Source organism: Durio zibethinus, chromosome 7 (assembly GCF_047325235.1).
Source record: "Durio zibethinus cultivar Kanyao isolate XHJ-2024 chromosome 7, ASM4732523v1, whole genome shotgun sequence".
NCBI lineage: Eukaryota > Viridiplantae > Streptophyta > Magnoliopsida > Malvales > Malvaceae > Durio > Durio zibethinus.
The window spans coordinates 13,105,525-13,122,604 of record NC_143168.1 but is presented as its reverse complement, the minus strand read 5'-3'; the positions used below and the strand labels follow the sequence as shown (position 1 = coordinate 13,122,604).

General features: G+C 29.1%; 1 protein-coding gene across 2 annotated transcripts; it reads right to left on the bottom strand.

Moving 5' to 3' along the window:
- Window positions 1–92: 92 nt before the first annotated feature.
- On the bottom strand, window positions 93–4,549 carry LOC149518003 (ATP-dependent protease La (LON) domain protein). Of its 2 annotated transcripts, XM_089763511.1 has the most exons (7): window positions 4,256–4,549; window positions 4,110–4,178; window positions 3,113–3,229; window positions 2,931–3,005; window positions 1,968–2,102; window positions 1,451–1,592; window positions 93–578 (listed from the first exon to the last, which is right to left on the bottom strand). In XM_089763511.1, the coding sequence occupies exons 1-7, from the start codon at window positions 4,466–4,468 to the stop codon at window positions 418–420; spliced, it is 912 nt and encodes a 303-aa protein (XP_089619637.1). In that variant the 5' UTR covers window positions 4,469–4,549; the 3' UTR covers window positions 93–417. The 2 variants fall into 2 exon arrangements, with proteins under 2 accessions (XP_089619637.1, XP_089619638.1); XM_089763512.1 differs by lacking the exons at window positions 4,110–4,178; window positions 4,256–4,549 and adding an exon at window positions 3,844–3,876.
- Between the last annotated feature and the right edge of the window lie 12,531 nt (window positions 4,550–17,080).

The window sequence follows — 17,080 nt, the reverse complement described above, 5'->3', positions numbered from 1 at the left end:
CAACTAACGACCCTAAGCCAGAACACAAAATAATGGTGCCTAAAATGGATACTAACGAGTTGGGCTTGGGCACATCCCCTTGTCTCGAATGCTTAGCAACAAAACCAGCAGCTCGAACGGCCATCATTACATTGCAAGCAGTAATGGTCATTACATTGATAGGGCAAATTACAAGCCAAAGAATGGCCACCCTTCCCATCCATTGGCAAGCCGCCGAAGGTCAGAATGCAGGATTGCCAGGCTAATAAGTGCATTTATTTATAGGTTTAAAATGAAAGATTAATCACCTAGTAATACAACAATATACGAGTATGTAAGGAAGAAAAAACGAACACAACATCGACAATTTGAGGAGGATGCCTCACTTTGGACGAGATGGGCAGCATAGATTTCAATTTTCTCCCCCTCTAACATAGCTCACTGCATCCCCAATGATTGAATAGCAAGCTTGGCTGCAACCAAGGAGATATTCTCCTTGATCAGTTCTAATGAATTATCTAACCTTTGCATTGTATCCTTCAGATTCATTGCTTTTATCTTCTCTTCCTGCAGCTTTAGCAGTTCGGATTGTGTGGATCCTATTGAAACAAGATTTCCACAACATACATTAGTGACGATGATTCTGCGTAAGTATAATCCTATTCAAGGTTTAATGCAATCCTTTATCATGCCAATGGATTAAAGGCATTAATAAAGGAATCTAAACAGCTTCAGCATGTCAGTATTCTAATAACCATCCTATATACAAAACTAAGGTTGTGGGCTTGTGGCTAAATACAAGTTGGTTAGAAAAGAATATTTTAAGTGGTGTAAAATTTTTTCAAGGATGGGTCAAAAGAATAATATAATAGTTTCAAAAGCTGCCCAAGGAGGGGGGTGTCAGCCCTTTGCTCCACCTCTGCTTGTTTTGAGGCTACTCCATGTATTCATCTATGTTACTATACTTCGCTGCTTGCCTAATATTATATTCAGCATTATAGTAGCCTAAGATTCTTTTCTGTTCTTATAAAAGACAATTGTATTGTCCCTTTTTGTCAACTGCAAACAATTCTCAAAATTTTTGAAGAAAACAAATGGGTACTTAAGTGATGTGCACATCAAGCACGTCCTTACCGAATGTATCGTGCCTAAAGTGACCAAGGCTCTTTTATGGAATTTCTCTGTACCTTGGTGCCTTGTAACACAACTTGACTTTACTACCTAAAGCTAAACCTCAAATCAAATTTAAGGTGGAATAGTCATGTAGAAGATCTATTAACACTGTACTTTTTAGCTTTGATAGGATGACATAGAGAAAAGGTATTGCAGAATTCAACTAAAAAGGATATTTTCCCCTATGTGCTTCAGCTTCAAGCATGAAAAATAATTAGACATGTGAGATAAAATTCACTCAGACACAAAAAAGGGCTAGATTAAGTCAGTGAACTTAACAATGGCAAGCATCACATACCTGAGATAGGTTGGAACGCAGCAAATGATACAAGCTCAGCGGAAGATGGGACAAAATCTTTGTCACAATCCAAGGATACTTCTTTTTCAGCCCACATTAGAGAGTTCAAACAAGAAGTCTGCAGCGGTGCCTCTTTAGGAGCCTGTAGATATGTAACAAGTGAGCAAGCAGCTTATATGAACCAGAAACTTTGTCAGAAACATACATGAGAAACTCATTAAGTTTGTTTATTACTCAAATGCATCAGGTTAGAATATATCTTCAAAGTTTCATAATTTGTTTCGTAAGATAAGCTCCTAATTCTATAAGTCTATATGAAGAAGCATGTTAGAACCATGGTAGCTAAGGATGATAAAAGATACAACAGAAATTCATTTCTCTTAAATGATGCATAAGAGAGCTGGGGAGATACTAAATATGTCATGTATGCATGAGCCTATGGCTCTATTCTCACATGCATACGCACATGCACACTCACGGGGGGGGGGGGGGGGGAGAGAGAGAGAGAGAGAGAGACCTTCAGCTTAATTTCCAATTCATTCAAACTGTGAAGCGCCTCCTTCACTTGCAAAACTTTTAAGGTTATATTAGTTGTACTTTCCAGAACCATGTCCTGCTTTGGTCTGACCTCACCTTTCAAGTAAGGGTCTGCCTGTGAGTTGCAATTGATAAAAAAAAAAAATGGAAGTTACGTTGCAAGAACACACAACAACAGAACAAAAACGCTATGGTATGAAAAATATTAGAGACAACAAAAAAAGGACACAAAAGGTGATGCTACAAGTATACAAAGAGAATAAAACAGAAATAATCTTACAAATCCAATTTATCAAGAATATGCTAACTTGTGATCTTTTCTGACAACTGATTTTATGAGTACTTCATGCATACTAATACTTCATTCAATCAGGTTTGTGTTGGTTGCAATTAAAAGAATAAAACACAGACAAGCATAGGTCCAAGAGCAGCTGCAGGAGAATCCATGCACAACTCCTATGATATGAGAAAGTTTGATCATACAGGTGCCCAATCAATAAGATTTTTTTTTTTTTTAACTTCTTATAGAAGGTTTTAAACTACAAATCTGATAGAATGCTAAACTTGAAGGCAGGTTACCATGTGGAAGTCCTATGTAAGTTTAACCTTGAAACATCACTACAAATGCTTCTGATTGAAACTGTTCTTTTTAAGGTGGTGTCAAGTTGTAAGATTTAGACACTAATGTAAGGTCAAAACTGACAAGTAAATTCAAACTTCTTCATTTACTTATTCAAAATGAGAGAGCTTTCAAGTTACAGTAGCTATCTTACTACTGAGAATAAAGGAAGATCCTGCAATTAACAAAAGACTTAATAAAAGAATAGTTTAAAGGTAAAATTACACAAATAAACAAGTACATATACAGGTCATGTAGACAATGAGCAGCAATATTTAAGATTGTAAGTTGCACAACCATAAACCTGTTTGTCCTTTTACTCACTTGTAAGAATTTTAGAATCTTCACACGACCAATTCCCCTTATAGAGACCAACGCTCCAACATCCAATCGTTCAATCTGTAGAGTACTAAAACTGAATTTAGCTTAAGTAATTTCAGTATGAAGGTCTTGCCACTTGCCATCCCCCCATGAAAAAAAAAATAGAAGAATTCGACTTTTCTTACATTTTCTATGAGAACCAGACAACCATATCTAGCAGCAAATGATGCTTCACCAACTGAATTACTAATGGCAATTGGATCCAGCACAAAATTCACGAAGAATTTCTTTCTTAATAAAGACTGCAAGAATTAAATTAGGAGCTAAATTACAAGCACCAATTAGGCGTAGCTTATAGTCTTATTATAGTAATTACAAGGCTGTATTAAAACTTACACAAGAACCAAAATACAAGTAGAAGAAAAATATAAGTATTCATAAAGTGATAAGACCAGACAAGATGGAAGGCAGGCATCGTTGAATTCAGTTAATACATATTGCACAGAATGAAATTATACATAACCAAGAGAAGGTTGATTGGCATCGGATTATTTGGTTTAAATACCATATCCCAAGACATGCTCTTATGTCATGGATGGCCATCTTAGACAAACTGCCCACCAAACAAAGACTATGCAATTGGGGCATTCATACTAATGCCAACTACTTGTTTTACCACCAGGAAGTTGAATCTACAGACCATTTATTCTTCACTTGCACGGTTACTAAATTTGGTTAAAAGTGTTATATTTATGTGGGATCCAAAGGCAAGTGATTAATTGGCATTATGAATTTTCTTGGATCAAAACTAGTTCCCAAAGTAAATCCCTTTTGGCTACTATTGTCAAACTTGCTTTGAATGCTTTCATGTATGGAGTTTGGATGGATAGAAATGAAAGAATATTTGGAAGCAGACCAATAGTATGGCAACCATTTTGCAATTCGTGGAATTCAGCACCATCAAGGATGTTGTTTGCCTCAGGCTTCATGAATAAAAAATAACCAAATCATCAATGCAAAATTGACAAATGATCCATTAGGGACATGATGCATAAAAGAGAAATTGACAAATCAACAATTTTCACATAAGAAAATTTCCAACTAGAACATTTTTTTTTTTGTATTACAAATTTTCAAGTGGTTTTCTACTTCTTCAGAAAAGCTGACAACAAAAAAATGTACCTCCTCCAGTAGAGCTAGATATCTGGCTTCATACAAATGCAATGTTTTGGTCTCCGATGGAACAAGCACCTGCCTCAAACCATTCACATAAAATATTCTTCAATTTACCCTAACAAGAAGCAAAAAAAAAAAGAAACAAAACTTGCCTCGTTCATGTTGAAGGGAAGAAACGGGAGGTCTAGGGAGACCGCATGTGGGTATAGGCGGCGCCGTTTTGTTATGCTAAGCTCTCCATTGTCGGAATAATAAGGAAATGCGTAGGAAAAGGCGCGCGGCCTCCTGGTATTTGATTCCACCTTTCGAATTTGGGGCGCGACACTGATACTGATATTGGAAACACCCCAGATGCTGCAACTCATCGAACACTGCTAGTGCTAGGATAAGCTATCCAACTCCAATTATCCAACTTTTCTATCTTTGGTCGGAACAAATACCATTTTTTTTTTTGGTCCCTGTCACTAATCTCTATCTCATCTATGTTTTTTTTTTTTTTTTAAACAAAAAAAAAAAAACAAATATTGGTAGAAAATATTATTCATTGGGTGAGAAAAAAATAAAAATAGATATTTAAAATTTTTAAATTCAGATTAATTTGAATTGATTTTTTATTTGATTTTATTTAAGTTTAAATTATAATAAAAAAATTACAAATTAAATGCTCTTACATATAAAATGTTTCATTAATGAAAAAAAGCTCACTTTGTTAAAAATTCTAGTCCTAATTTTTCTTTTTCATTTTTTCTTATGGATGTATTATGTAAATTAAATAAAAAGAAATTTGAAATACAACTAAAAGTGTTCACGAGTTAAATTATCCACTTGATTTGCATTCATTTAACTTAAAAGATGAATGCATGTTAAAATTGAGTTAAAATCTCATAAGTCATTGTCACAAGCAAATAAGAATTTTTTTAATTTTTAATATTTTTTAATATAACAAAAAGGGATAATTTTTAAGGTTGGCAAATATATCCAAACTTATCAAGTTTCAACCCAACCCACCTTATAAGGTCATTTTTTATTTTTTTGAAATATGATTTCAAGTTGGATCAGATAAGATTTTTTTTTAAGAAAAATCAAAATCGAATTTTAGGTAAACTTACCCGACCGATCTAGTATATATATATAATATTTTTTATTAGTTATTTAATTTTATATTTATATATGTATTATATTAATAAAATTATTATGTAATATTTTAATTTAAGATATTAAATTAATAAAATACTATATTTATGGATAATTAAAATATATTTTATATTAAAAAAATAATATTTTATAGATATTATATTAAATTAAAATTATTAAATTAATTTCAAGTAAGATGAAATTGGTTACGATTTTATACATATACAAATAAGTTAAAATTACGTATAAAAAATTATATTTTAATATCGAGATTGGGTATTATTTTATAAAGTTGGGGTGAATAAAAATCAATCATGACTTAACCCGTTATTATATCTAATAATTTTGATATAGATGTTAAAATTATAAATTCTCTTCATTTATTAAAAAAATTAAAAAAAAATTTTTAAATAATATAGGTAAGTTATTTAAAATTTTTTTAAAAAATTTTTTAATTTAAAAAAATTCAAATTTTATTTTGAAATATAAAATCATGTACCAATCAATTAAATCAAATTTTCGATGAAAGTTGTCGCAATCTTTAGACAATGAATAATTATTAAGAATCATCTCTTACTAAATAGTATTAAGACCGACTAATGAAGTTTTGGTTTGAGTCCATTATATATCAATTTGGCCTAATTTTATGTTGCATTTTAAATATATGTTGCTTTGTTTGTTGGTTTATTTATATAATTTAATTCAATAATTTTTTATATGAATGTAAAATTTAATTATGATTCTAATTTTTTTATATTCATAATTTCATAAAAAAATAGTTTAAGACATTATTAATAAGATTTCATCACAAAATAATACGTTCTCAATCCTATTATGTTTGTACATAATTGACTTTTTTTTGTCATACAAATTAATTTATTATTATTATTTTTAATAAAATTATGAAATTAAAAAATTTTTAAATTTTTCATAAATTTTTAATTTTAAAATTTTCAAACCATATTTTTAAAATTTTAATGCTATATAAAATTTTAGAAATTAATGATCAAACTTGAAATTGTTTGACCAAAAAATAAAATATGCACAAACAAAATGAAGCATAGAAAATAGTACTAAGATAGATATCTCATTAATAAGGTTCAAATCTAAAATCATTTTCTTATAGATAATGTAATTTGTTATATTTAATTATACAATTGTTATCAGTTTAACTAATTCATAAACTAAACGAAATTTTTATATCTAAAGATTCTTTATGAATGGGAATGATTTATTTCAAATCTCAGTCTTAAAAAAGTATTTGAAATGTGTTTCTCCAATTGACATACAATTATTATTAGAAGAAATACATGATAAGAATAGTTGAGAACATGAATAAAGTAGGAAGCTCTATTATATACTTTTAGATATTAGGTGTTACTAGCCTACTATGAAAGCAAATGCCTTGAATCATGCAAAGAAATGCTAGCCATGCCAAGTTCATGGAAATGTTATAAATGCTCCAACATTAAATATTTATAGCATTATTACTCATTGACCTTTTCATACTTGGGTATTTGATTTGATTAGGGACATAAATCATCCTTCCAAAAAGCTACATATGGATGCCAACAACAACAAAAAGTTTCATAAAATGGATAGAAGCTATTACTTTAAAGAATGCAATGGGTGCAGTAATGGCAAATTGCATAAAAAAAATTTATTTGTCATTTTGGAATACTTAAAAGAATATTATCATATAATTGTACTGTATTAATCAATTAAAATGTAAGAGAATTACTTGCTCTTTATGACGTTGATCATGTGAAGTCATTTACTTATTAACCAAAGGAAAATGGTCAAGCTGAAGCTACCAACAAAACTCTACTCAACATACTTAGTAGGATAGTCCATAGATAACTAAAATTATGGTATAATGCTATTCCAATAGCATTATGGGTGTATAGAACTTTAAAGCCAGAACTGACAAAAGCAACTTCATTTTCATTGGTATACAAAAAGGAAATTATACTACAAATCGAAATACTAATCCTTTTAGATGCTAGGTTTGACAATGATACTTTATGTATGTTGGAACTAAAAGCATTAAAAGAAAAAAAAATAAGGCAAAGAAAAACTTATCAATGTACCAAAAAAGATAAGGTGAGCTTATGATAAATTGGTAAAAAGGAAAAAGTTTGAATAAGATGATTTAGTGCTCATGCAGTAGAACATATCAGAAAAGGAACACCAACCTCTAAGTTTAGTTCAAAGTGGGGTCCATACATATATTATACATAAAGTAAATTATAATGACTATTGTAGTTGATGAATCCAAAAAATAATGTTATCACGAACCTATAAACTTTTAGTACATCAAGAAATATCATGTATGAGACTTATACTTCACTTTTTCTCTTTAATTTTACAATCATAAGAAAAATTCATGCTTTTACTTTTTCTTGTAACAAAGTTGGATACTTAAAAAGTAAATTTTACTTCAATAACACCTTTATCACTTATATTTTGGATATATGTCACTACGTATGGCTACAGTTTAAACGTTTATGTCTTGGCTATATTTTCTACTTATATTCTAGCCATAGCTTTACTACAAATCATACATTGATCACAACTTTAATGTTTAGTCAACTAAACATTGAGTTGACAGATAAATTTTATTTGATGTTAAGTTGAGAAAAGTTTTCCTTTTTCACATACATATACATATATATCTTTATTATACTAATAGAAAAACTACTATCAATGGAGAAATGAAAAAAAAAAAAAAAGATATCAATATTAAAAACAAAAAAAAATGTTGACTAAATACTAAAATGAAAAAGTTCCAAAACAAAAAAAATATTAAAATATTAAAAAAATCTATTCAATTACATGGCTTCACAGAGAAGATTTAGTTATACTAAGCTAAATAATAGCTTTTAGTTTCTTTCACAACTTAATCTGACGATCTCTGATACTCCAATTCTTTTTAAAAGAAGGTAATCATTTTTTTAATTTCCTCCAGTTTCGCTTTTATAATTGTTTTCTTAACTTTTACAGAGAGAAAGGCTTTGGCATTAGACTTATTGGTGGCAATACATTTAAACCTAGCTTTCAATGCCTTATCTATAAATTGTAACGCCAATAACATCTTTTTCAAAAAAAAAAAAAAAGACCATAGAGCATCTACAATCAATAAAGTTTTTCTCGAAACATCAAATGTACATGAAATAAATTTTTTTTTTGAACAAACATCCAATTTGAGCAGAATTTTGGGTTTGATAAGCGTCAAACAAGCCATCACATTAACTTGCAAAGTGCGAAAAATCACCATTAATCGTGTAAATGCCTATGACAACGGGAACAGTCAACATGCTTCCTTTAACAAGTTTTTATAATTGTTTGGACTAGACGATCATGATGGTATAAATCTAAATCCCAAATTCAAAGGTATAGATTTAAAGTCAATAATGTACATTAAAAATAATTTCCTTTTAAATTATATCTCGTTTGCTAGTGCCTAGATCAAATCTTTAAACTATAAAAAAACGTCAAAGGATATCTTAGTATTAAGTATTTTACTTTTTGACTTTGGAATTTAGCTATGGGGAATTTTACATAAATTATCAAATCTCCTCTTTACACCCCAATTTTTTCTTTATAAAAAATATCCATATATAAAATACCAATTTTATCCTTCAATAAATTACAATTTTATCTTCCTTACATGCCATTTACTCATCTTTCCTTTCTATTTTTTCCCATTTTTTTTCTTTCTTCTTTCTTTCTCAGACCCTAAACCCTAAATCTTTGAAACTAAAATCAAAATTTTTAAACCTTTGTTAAATCTTGTAAATTGTGTAAAAATCGATAAAGAAATGAAAAACAATAATGGGAGAGATAAGCTCGATGAGATATTGATATCTTAACCTAGTCAAATTTGTAATTTTTATGTGTATGAAAATCCATTTCTGAAAATATAATATAATTTTCAAAAATGAATTTCCAAAAATTATGCTATATTTTCATAAATCTATTTCAAAAAATACAACATAATTTTTGAAAATCTCTATTTTCGAAAATTATGTTGTATTTTTGAAAATTTATTTTTGAAAATACATCATAATTTTCTAAAAATTATATATTTATTCTAACTATAATTTTTTAATATATTGTAGTATGTAGATCAATTTAGAAACTACACTGATAGAGTGAAACCAATCACCAAAAAATTTAAATATTAGATATGATTGTACGAGTTCATTTACTACGAAAGATGTAAGATTATGTTTTTGAGATTTAAAGTTATAAAAAGTATAAAATATTAGTTTGTATAGACATAATAAGTTAAATATGTTGTGTAGGTATTTTGTAATATAGAAGTTTTGATTTCATTAGCTAGGAAGGTTGGAAAAGCTCAAGGTTTGGTGATTGTGTTAAAAAACTCTACGGTGAAAGGCCTGAAAAAACCTAGAATAAGATTGACATGTGAACAAAGTGAAAAATACAGATAATAAAAGAATTAGTGCAACATAGAAAAAATGCAATGTGAGAGAACGTGAACAAAAAAGTTTGGTTGCTCATTTGAGTTATATGGGATTGAATAGGTAATGAATAATGAGTGAGACATGAAAGTAGTTTGTCGATTTCACAATCATCTTCTAGTAAAATAATTAAAGGAACATTCATTTACAAGTCAGTTAACTAAAAAAAAAAGAATAATTGCTGATATGTCAAATAATATGATTAGACCTAGAAACATACTGTTGACCATAAAACAACATGATAATAAGAATATCAACACTATAAAAATAATATATAATGAACGTCAAAGATACAAATATGTTAAAAAAGCTAGTAGATCATAACTGTAATAACTCATGAAAAAGTTGACCAAATATAAATACTTAAAGTGGCATAAGATTAATAAGTTAAGTGACTATGTGAAAGATTTATTTTAGGCTTATCCTAGTAGTATAAAGTTATTGCAAGCTTTCTCAAATGTCATGATTATGGATTACACTTATAAACGAACAAGTACTGTATGCCATTGCTTGAAATTGTTAGTGTGACTTTTACTGAAATGATATTTTCTGTTATATTTATGTACATAAAGGCCATGTGTTATGAAAATTACATTTAGGCATTGGATAAGTTAAAAAATTTAGTATATGTTAGTAATTTTTCTACTGTTATTATTATTGATAAAGAGTTGGTATTAATGAATATTATAGAGGTAATATTTTCTAGCACGATCAATCTTCTTTATAGATTGCATATCTCAAGAAATATACTTGTAAATTATAAGAAATTTTTTGAGTGAAAGAAAAAATAAGAGGCACTTATGTTTGGTTAGAGTGTATGTACGTATATATCTGCCGATAATGAGTACCAAAAACATTTAAGCTCATTCAAAATTAATTATCAAACTTATCCAAATACAATAAAGTATATGAAATATCAATGGTTGAAAAAATATAATGACAGATTTCTTACTGCTTGGATGAAAAAAAGTAATGCACTTTAGTAATGCTACAACAAATAAGTATGATTTATGTTGCATTGTTAAGATTATTTATGGTTTTTAGAGTTTCATAACAAATTATTAATATAGCTTTATAATTTGTTTAGGGCCGAAAATGAACATGTGAAATTAAAGAGGCACTTTGGATCATCTTAAAGGGATTTTAAATCATTATAGCAGATAATCAACACACTTATTGAGCTCCAACATATAAAGATCAATGCTTTGTTTGAGCAAAGTTTTATGGTTATCTAGTAGAATTTCAAGCCTTCATTGTTTAAGGAGTTACAAGATTTGGTATTTAGGAGCACACTAAATATGATATTGATGAAAGTTAAGCGAGCTAATTGTATTGGGTTTGATGCAAATACTTGTGGTTAAGTGATCAAAAACATGTAAGGATTATCTTGTGTTCATGAAATTGCAAAGCGTATAAGGGTGGAAAGTCTAATTTATTTATTTGAAGTACATCGTATTAGAAAAAAATAAATTTAATGAAAAATCAAGATAATGAAATATTTAAAGAGTTAATTATCCAATCCGAGGTTGACCGAGTCATAAAATACTTCAACGAATGTGATGAATTTGGTAAATTAATCGTGAAAAAAAAATTACGAGAACTTGGTGATCCATCAACAACTACATTAATTCTACCATTAGAGATACCTAAGCCAAAAAGTCACAAAATTATAAAAATAGATAACTCTACACAACATGACTTAACACACTGGGATATCAATTCAAGATAGTATATCACCACCAACTACTGCAAACTCAATGAAACTAAAAATGCATATCGATAGACTTCCTATTTACCATCGCATGGTAAACGAAAATGTGATATTTAAATAGTTTGCTAGTGAAATTACATATGTATATACAAGACATCATTGAAATTGAAACAAATGGACATTGTAGTTTTTGTTTTATTACTGGGTTGCTTGGATAGGGATTAAATGGCTGGGTATAAATACAACAAGATTTAATTGAAAAGCTTAATCAGTTTCGAGGAAATTATGTTACTATATATGGATCTATAAAGTGTGTTGAGGAATTATTACAAATCTTATCGTGTTTCGACATTTTTACCTCATACAATAAGTAGGTGTCTTTACCTAATGTGGGTAATTTGATTGCCTTATGGTATAATGTTGTTTTAGTCTACATCAGTTTGAAATAATGCTTGACATATCTCCTTATTATATTTGTATCACCTACATCATTGGAGCATAAAATAATTATAATTGGATTTGTTAATGATTGTCATTTTGTATATATATATTGTTAATTAGTGTTGTCATTTGCTATTTATATTGTTGTTCATATTTTATGTAGGTGTTAATAACATTATATAAATAACATTATTATTTTATGCATGTATTAACAAAGCCATTCTCACAGATACCTTTTATTACATGCAATTGTATTAATTCAATATAATTGTGCTTAAGGGTGGAAGATTTCATATGTATCCTGTATTGAAGATTTTAAGTTGAATTCTAATATGGTCACTCAAGAAATAATACGCATTAATTGATTTTTTTTTCAATATTTGTTTATCAAATTAATATATATGTTAACAGTTTATATTAATGTTTAGGGTTTATATATTGAACATGTTATTTAATGGATGATTGTTATATTGAACACATTATCTGATAGGATGTGTCATACTAAACAAGTAATTTAATAGATATTTTATAAATATAAGATATTATAAAGGATGTTTATAAACATATTAAAGTAAATAAAAATAATATGACACAAAGTATCAGTACATGATATCAATACATCAATCCTTATCCCTTGGCCTTTTGATTCAAAGATATACACGTGAGGGATGAGTGGGCTTTGTTGTCTGTGTGAAACTCTTTGGCAAGGCCGATACTATCTTCTCTATAGAGGGAAAGCTCACAAGCAAGAATGATGTTGTGGTCATTGTTGTTGGTGGGAGGGATGGAGTGGGCACGAGTGAGTTAAAAGGTGTTGGTGCCATGGGACAAGGGACGGAGTAGGCACAAATGAGTTGAAAGGTGCCGGTGTCAATAGGATTGAGGATGAGCGGACACTAGTGGCTTTTATGGCTTAGGTAGTCTAAATGCATGAAATGATGGTGTAAGAGTCGATGTTTAATGCAATATTGCCAATCTAGAATGACTACTATTGTATATTTCAATTGATGACCTAGACAATAAAATATGTGCTTTGATAACTACATCTCCCAATACATTAGTATTTTGCTTTAATCCGTTAGACAATATATGGTTAAGAATAGATAAAATGGTTGACCTCTACTACAAAATCTTAATAAGGTTATTAGTATTGATAACATATGATTATAATCAGCAAAATAATAAAAATCATAAAATGATAAAATTTATAACTTATTGAATCACTGATAGGTGCAATATTATCGGTTAAGCCTGGAATCTAGTTCTATGCTTTAGATTTTGAACTTGATAGTGTGAAATTGCTACAAATCAGGCATCATAGTCTAATGAACACTTTTTCAATCTCCGAATCTTTGGCCTCAACGTTTAATCGACACAACATACATATCCCATATATCAAAGTACTGGTGCTAAAAGTTATATGCTACATTGTAAAAGTTGGATGATAATCCTCGATCAGCATGAGACAAGGCCAGTAGGGTCAAAAGAATAGTCTGTATAAATTCGAATTGTTGTAAAACCCTCTCTGGATAACATGACTCTATGATTGCCCTGCACTTGATACATATAGTAAAAATGCAATATCATGCAATGGATTGTTCTCTCATCCATCAATGTATGGTTCCTAACACATGCCAGATACTATTAACACATTAGGTACTCTCGTGAACCTTATAACATATCAATATAAGTACGAGCCTTCCATCATTGAGTATGTAGTAGATTATCTGTGTATGTCAATATAACTACTTGGTTCAATGATGAAAAGTACTAGTAAATCCATACCTATATGAAATACATGAGTAATATTTAATCACATATATGAGTAATAATAAATAAATCAAATAATTATAATATGTTTTGATTAATTATAAATACATATATAGAGAGGTGTCTGATAATCAATGATTTGATGCACGTTTGCCATGCTCACAATGTCAAACTACCTATACAAATATGTGAGGCAAGGTATCCCCCAAGCATATCTACCTGTGGTAGTGATGTTGATCAGTAGGTTTAAGTACATTACCGATACTCTCATCGTGATCTTATCAATGAATAATGTACACCCTAGCATATAAAGTAAAAAAGTCCAAGATGAATAAACTACTGCTTCATCATCTAATGCATTTGTCACATCCTTAAAAGTATCTCATAGCCATTGTAGCTGAAAAGTAGGTCTTCAAGCCGTGGTAGTCTCTATGTAGCTGTAAATACAAAAACTCCAACTAACTTCACCAATAGTGTATTTACCTCATCGATCGACAAATAATTCATCGAAACCATGGTCCCAATGATTTGTATGTGTAGAATGGTGAACACATCATCTAAGATGATAGTCATATCTTTGAATAGCATATGTAAAGTGTTTGTCTAAAGTTTTCACTTCTCAATAAAAATCGAAACTATCATGTTATTGGTCGTACGATAGATGTAGTCGATAAGTGAATCCAACATTGATTAGACAATATTGGCTCAGATACGATTGAATGCATTATCTAGATGCCATTTTTGTAACTTTGACCCATGATTAATCAATTTCAATATATCTTGCTCTTGTAACAATAACAATAATAACAATAACAACATCATCAATAATATAAACAACAACAATCAACCAATTCACACTAAAGACATAAACTAACACTATTGTATTATATAATTAAAGTGATTACGTGGCCATTCCATATTTATAGTGCAACATGAGATCCAAAACTCAAAAGATTAGATATACCAATCAAATCTCCAGAAAATGATTCAATTTGTTGTATACTATTATTTGCATCCTTATCACAATGCTCGTGTGTGGCATGTTCGACAGGTTCCTCATAATGCGTGGAAGGCTCAACTTGAAAGATGTCATATATTACACGATCCTTTAGCTTACCATCCTCCACTCAATGTCTCCTCTCAGAGGCAGTTAGACACCTCCAACTCAAACCGAGATTAGCTCCAGTAGCTCTATCAACACCTGTATCTCTATTACGAATACCTCAATATTATGTCTAAGCTATATCTGTAAAAAAAACAACTCATTAAGTTTACGGAATATATTTAGTAAACCCTAAACTCAAATAGCCTTAAAGGTTTCTCGAAAATGAATATTCAAGAGCCTTAAAGGCTTCTCAAAGGTTTCTTGAAAATATATTTATAAGAAGTTTAAAATAAAAAAAAAAATCGGTTCGTAAACCCTATACTATTTTTGCATGATTTAAACCAAATCAATCGAAATAAATCTCGAAATCTTACCTGTAATCTCTATAAGACTAAAAAAAACTTGTGATTTTAGGGTTAGTTTAATGGATTTAAAATTAATTTTGGATTGAAAGTGAGAGAATGAAGAATGGTTTAAAGGTATGAAAGAAAATGAAAATTTGTTGAATGGGGTGTATTTAAAAAAAATAAGTTTAAATGTAGGATGTATTTAGTAATGATATGTAAAAAGTAATTCTTAGGGTGTAAATAAAATTTCCCTTCAGCTATTGTATGTGGGTATCATTTATCAGATTGGCTTTGTAGTATAGCTATTTAGGATAGTTTGTAGCTTGCCAAAGGGTGAGTGGTTTTTACTTTCCATGTGAACTTTGAGGTGGTTGTTTAATGTTTTTCTTTTACACCCCAATAAAAGTTCAAGCACTGAGCATGAAATGAGATTGAATGCTGTCACGATTTTAACTGTTCAATCCGTGTGTATATAGATGATTGAATTATCTGGCTTAATAGATTTAAGTTGTATTCCTTTTCAAAGTCATTTACTGTCCTGCTTTATCTACACTTGTATCTTCTCACTTGAAACTCCGAACAAAAAATCACTTTAGTTAATCCCTACATGATTTGATGCAACTTTTGATGGGTCTTTTTGATGTTTGTAGTGCTGTCCAGAATATGCTTATGGTGCTGGTGGATTTTAAGCATGGGGAATACGCCTAACTTAGTTCTTGACTTTGAGATTGATGTCCTAAGCTTGTAGTGAGTGCTAGGCAGTTGGTGACTATTTTTTAATAATTGTATAAAATTTGTAACAATTTTATAAAGATAATTTCTTAATCAATGAAATGAAAAGTTTTATTTTTATATTTTGATCTGTTTTTAATATATTATAAATGCAAATATTTTCACATAAGATCAATCCCTATCCAAGAGTTTGCTTTTTTTATTAGGATTGATCGTTAACTCATAATATAAAACCAAAGTTTGTATTCTTATAAGGATTTTAAACCCATAATATAAGATTTGATTGACGGAATTTTTCATTAATAAAAGATTTTATCGATGAAATTTAATTATAAGATTTAAAAAATAATATTTTTAGTGATAAAAATTTCATTGCTATAGTTTTCACTGACTAAATTTAATTATAAAATTAAAAAAAATAACACTTTTAGTGGCAAAAAATTCAATTGCTAATAGTTTTTACCAACAAAATTTTTGTTTTAATTTTGAAAAAAAAAATTTAATGAGGAAATAGGATTACCGATGGAAATGTAAGCATTAATGATAAAAAAATTCCATTGGAAATTTCTTGCTTATTACATCTTCAAGTGACTTCATATTTTTTGATAAATTTTTAGAGATAAAAATTTTATCTGTAATTAATATTATTAATTAATAAAATAAATAGTGCTAACAACAAAAAATTCTATTGCTAATATCCTAATTCTTGTAGTATTTAATTAAAATAACCGAATTAAAATTGAACCGAATCAAACTGGTATTGCTTCCGCTCAGCCATAGTCCTCATTATCACTTCCGCTTCCTCTCAACTTTTGTATGGTTCACTTTTTCTTTACAACTATTTCTTGTATTATTTAATTGCTGCAAACTTTTTTTGGCCCCTAATTTTAGAACTTGAAAATTAACTTTGGAAGTGTTGAATTCGAATCGTGACTCAAATATCAGCATATATCATAGTAAAACCATAAAAGGCTCTTTATTAGGGATAATATAAGGGTTTTTCTGTTTTCTTTAGCCATCATTATTTAAAGATTAATGCTTATCTTAAATATTATAATTTTAAATATGATATAACGATAGAATATGAAAATAATATTAAAAAAATAAAAGTGATACGATATAAAATTTTAACAAAAATTATAAAATATTTTGTATTTAGTATATTGATATGAATTGTGACACTTTAATTTTTGTATTTTATATATGTTTGACATCAATCAATTGCTGGATCTACCTAAAGATTGGGTAAA